The sequence below is a fragment of the Myotis davidii genome, unplaced genomic scaffold (assembly GCF_000327345.1).
Source record: "Myotis davidii unplaced genomic scaffold, ASM32734v1 scaffold299, whole genome shotgun sequence".
NCBI lineage: Eukaryota > Metazoa > Chordata > Mammalia > Chiroptera > Vespertilionidae > Myotis > Myotis davidii.
Window position 1 is genome coordinate 177761 of NW_006293088.1, and position 4918 is coordinate 182678.

A 4918-nucleotide genomic window follows, 5' to 3' on the forward strand; every position below is an offset into this window, starting at 1 on the left:
CCAGGCAAGTGGTACTGCCCCCTGTGGTACTGGGAGGAAACTGGAGGGTCAAGTTCCTCACCAGCGCCACACAGCAGAGCCAGGGTGGGAACTCAGGCAGGCCTGTCTCACTCGCAAGGAGAAGGTTCCATCCTGCCTCCCAGGGGGACTCCGTGTGGCCTCTGCTCCAGGTACCATGTGGGCAAGAGGTGAGGTAGAAGGAAGAGCAGGGCGGACCCACAAGTGGCTCCGGGCCTCTGAGTAGCCAGGGAGCGCCCTCCAATGGGCCGTGTGGTGGCCAGTGAAGGGTCCGGCTGTGTGATTCGTGCCCCAGCATCTCCTGGAGGGCCACCGAGGCAAGGCTTGCTGCGCCCCACCCCAGGGAGTTCCGGATTCAGCTCAGGAGACGGCACTAAGGCACTGTCCTGGGAAAAGAACCAGGACCGGACACACGGAGGGTGTGTGACAAACGCCACAAACGGAGCATAGATGTGAAGGACAGAGGAGTAATGATATCAGCTGGAGGGGTTCAGGGGCGCTCCCTGGGGAAAGTGAGCGAAGCTGAATTTTGAAAGACTGGATAGTCTCTCAGCCCACAGGGACTAAAGGAGTAGACCACGCAGGAGAGGCCACACCACCCACGAAGGCCCAGAGTAGGAGGCAGATTGGTACCCGATGCTTCTCAAGTGCTCGTGTGGGAGCACTGTGCACATGGCGTGCCATCTCGGTGCACGCTCCCACCCACCTCGAGACGAGGCTGAGGCTCAGAGGGGCCAAGCAACTTGTCCAAGATCACACAGCTACCAGTCGACCGGGCGGGACTTGAACCTGGCTCCACGTGACCCCTCCGGCAAGGGAGGCAGAGGAGGGGTCTTGCAGGCCCTGTGGTTTGCTCAGCACAGTTTAGAGAACATGGAGCCTTCTTACTGATGTTCCTGCTCGGTCCCTCGGTGCCTGTGAAGGCAGTTTACAGCTTTGAGTAGAGTGCTGTCATAAGACAAACATTCCGAAAGGAACGATTCTGATTTTGCTCATTTATACCTGTGTCAGAAGCAGCAAAGGAAAGATTTAAAATTGCACGTGTGCCCAGTTCCGATTGGTCCACTCCCCCAGGAGGACCCGGCTGCCTTTCTTTCCCAGGGAGCCCTGGACCAGGCATCCCGGGGGACCTGGGAACGCCTCTGAGCCGAGAGCACCTCTCCTTCTCCACGTGCTGACTTGTCGAGAACTTCGCTCAGTTTCCTCGTCCATCCATCCATCCATCCATCCATCCATTCATCCGTCCGTCCATCCATCCATCCATCCATCCATTCATCCATCCATCCATTCATCCATCCATCCATCCATCCATCCATCCATCCATCCATCCAACAGGCAGCCATACTGCATGTCAGTCACTGTTCTCAGCTCTGGGGACCCAGCAGGGAACAAAGCAGACACCTTCGTGGAGCTCCCATGCCCCGGGCAGCACTGCCAAGGGTCCCCTGCGGTTCCCACCCCACGGGTCCAGTCAGGGCCCTGGTCTCTCACAGAAACACCAGTCCCACCAGACTCCCCGGGGCCGGGCAGGGCGCCTCCTTGCCCTGGGGCTTCCCTGAGGCTGGTGTTCACCCGTTCTGTGCCCGCAGGGGGGACTGGCTGCTGAGCTTCGTGTACCGCACGTCCTCGGCGCAGCTCCAGGTGGCCGGCCTGCAGCCCGTGCTGCTGCAGGACAGGAGGATGGAGAACGTGGACCTGTCCTCCATGGTGAGTACTCCGCCTGGCCCTCCCCGGGCTCTGCGTCTGCCAGCGGGCACCTCATCCACCAGGGACTCCAGCCCCGGCCCGTTCCTCCCCGCAGAGGGAGAGCACGGTGTCTGCTTGGGAAGAGGGGACTCCTCTCTGGGCAGCATCCCTGTGCCGTGGCTTCGTCACCGGGCCCTTTACACGCTTTGCCTCTAATCCAGTGGTTCTCAACCTGTGGGTCGCGACGCCTTTGGCGGTCGAACGACCCTTTCACAGGGGTCGCCTAAGACCATCCTGCATATCAGATATTTACATGACGATTCATAACAGTAGCAACATTACAGTTATGAAGTAGCAACGAAAATAATTTTATGGTTGGGTCACAACATGAGGAGCTGTATTTAAAGGGCCAGAAGATTGAGAACCACTGCTCTAATCAACGCAGCCTCAGGGCCAGCATTATTACCCACATATTGCAGGTTAGGAGATGAAACTGAGGCTTAGAAAAGTTTCTATCACAAACTGGCAATTAATTGCCTGCACTTGAACCCCGAGAGCCCGTGCTCTGGCCCCTACATTACTGCCCCAGTCCTCTCGCCTCCCCTCCCCTCCCCCCAATCCCTCCTCCCAGGGTCCCCACCCTGAGTCCCGCACCCCAGATGACTAGTCAGGACAGTCTGTTTTCTCCAAAAGTAACCAGAGGATGCAGGTGGAGGAAACAGGCCAGGCCACAGCAGAAGCACCTGGTTAAAGGGATAGTCATCCGGGACAGACATGAGCCTGTGGCCCCAGAGCCAGGAAGCCTTTACGATCATCCTTACCCCGGACAGGCTTGCCTCATGTGATGTCACCCTCACGACAGCCCCCGAATGTAGGTGTGCGGCTTCCCCAAGGCACAGACTGAAAACCGAGGCTTGAGACCGTGGGTTCACATAGCCAGGAGCCGTGGACCTGTGCTCTGAAACCCGGTCCAGAGCCTGAGCCGCCCACCTCCCTGTGGGAGTGAGGTGCACTGGGTAACGAGACCGGAAACCACAGGACTCAGAGCGATGCCTCCTGACTCATGTCCGGGGCCTCTGTCCCACTTAAGGGTTCCTGTGCCCTGAAAGGGAATAGGAGAAGCGATTTGTGCCTCACCACCCGAGTCTCCCTCAGCCAGAGGAGGAACAGTCGCAAGTTCCTTTTAAATGAAAGCCCCTTCAATGCCACGAGCCCTAGCAAGATCCAGTTTCTGCCCCAGGAAGCCTCTGAATGGGACACATTGGGAAGAGCACAGCCCTTGGCACAAGGGAGGCGTGGCCTAGAATCCTGGCTTGGCCACTGGTGTACTGGCTGTGTGACCTTGGGCCAGTGACTTAACCTCTCTGTGCCTGTTTCCTCATCTATGAAATGAGGGAAATCCCCTGCCTTCCAGGCAGCGCATGTGAGATGCTCGGCAAATAGGAGGCCCCCTCCTCTCCTGCCTCTGCCACCACCTTCGGTTCTGCCCTTTGGAGACATCTACCTCTTCTGACTGCGGTCATGGCAGCTTCCCAGCTCTTGCCTAATAATAGCTCTTTATCGCATTAGGAGAACATCACAAAAAGCAGTGCTTTCCTCTTTGGGGCAATTAGAGTAATTAGCATTGCTTTGTGCCGCCCTCCTGTTTTCCTTGAAAATTCTTGCTGGAGGAGAAGATTGCTGGCAGAAGAGTTTTGTTAGAGCTGTTAGGGGAAGTGACGGCTGCCCTGTGCTCAGGGCGAGACCTCAGGATCTGCCTTTTCCTGGGACGGCATGGTCTGGGCCCTTGTCATCATCTCAGATGACAGCCACCCGCCCAAACATGGTCTGAGGTGGCCCCTGACCTAAGGACAGCCTGAGCCGGGAGTGAGGGAGGCGCTGGCCCTGTCGCAAGCAAGGGCATCTCAGGGGTGAGTGAAGCAAAGGCCAGGCTGCCTCCCAGTGTGGGTCACCATAGGCAGGGGACTCTGCCACCCCAGGGGCCAAGTCATAAGGCTTCTGGGGCAGAGACCCAGGCCAGGGTCTCTGAACTCTTCATGTCCCAGAGGAAATGCCAGCTGGCTTCTAGAACTTAGCTCAGGCGTGGCATAAAATAGACACTTAACAATGACAATGATCGCCAACATGTGCCAGGTACTGCTTTCCATGCTTCACAGACCTTACGGCGCTCCCATGGAGTAGGGATAGAAAGCCCATTTTAGAGATGTGGCAACTGAGGCTGCAGGAGGGGACACTGCATGTGAGAGGCAGAGCCAGATGAATCTGGGGAACCTTCTGCAGAGCCCAGGCTCTTGCCCACGACATTCCTGTGTGTGTGCACTCACACACACACACACACACACACACACACACACACCTCTGTGCCGTCCCATCAGTGACCTCTCCCTCTAGGCCAGTGAGCCTGTTACATGTATGTCTCATTGAAGCCCCACAAAAGGTCACGTGGTCTAGGTGTCTCTATTAGCCCCATTTTGCAGATAAGGAAACTGAAGTCCAGGAGGTAAAGGAACTTGAAGGTGCCCGGTAGGCTTGAGAGGAGGTGTTGGGCAGGCAGAGGGGGTAGCAGCAGCCTGTTTGGGCAAGTCGAGGTGTCTTGCAAGGCAGGAAACAGGAAGTGCTGAGGCCCATTCATACTGCGTGGATCCATAACAGTGAGCACCCACAATGTACAGGGCTGGCCGTGGGGAGCAGAGGTGAGTTAGAAGTGGTCCCCGCGCTCCCTAAGCTCAGTCTATCAGAGAACACATGCGTGTAAGCAGATGAAAATGATGGGGTGCGATGAATACTGTCACAGGGAGCCCGAAGAGGGACCCTAATCAGCGTGGGGAGGTCTAGGACGGCTTCTCAGCACCAGTGGGACCCAGCACATAACGAGGTGAGAGGCAGACTTCAATCAAGACAGCCAGGGAGATGATCATGGGCTGAAATCTTTTTTTTTTTTGATATATTTTATTGATTTTTTTACAGAGCAGAAGGGAGAGGAATAGAGAGTTAGAAACATCGATGAGAGAGAAACATCGATCAGCTGCCTCCTGCACACCCCCCACTGGGGATGTGCCCACAACCAAGGTACATGTCCTTGACCAGAATCGAACCTGGGACCCTTGAGTCCGCAGGCCAGCGCTCTATCCACTGAGCCAAACTGGCCAGGGCCAGGCTGAAATCTTATTTTTAAATTGATATCAGAGAGGAAGGGAGAAGGACAGAGAAACAT

The 4918-nt window shown here is 56.4% G+C and overlaps 1 protein-coding gene across 1 annotated transcript in view; it reads left to right on the top strand.

The window, feature by feature from the left end:
* Positions 1–4918, top strand: part of TMCO4 (transmembrane and coiled-coil domains 4) — a 70296-nt gene that overhangs the window by 61235 nt on the left and 4143 nt on the right. The window contains exon 13 of the mRNA XM_006766641.2: positions 1608–1725. Within this exon, the coding sequence (XP_006766704.1) occupies positions 1608–1725 (118 nt within the window). The remainder of the gene's footprint in view (positions 1–1607; positions 1726–4918) is intronic.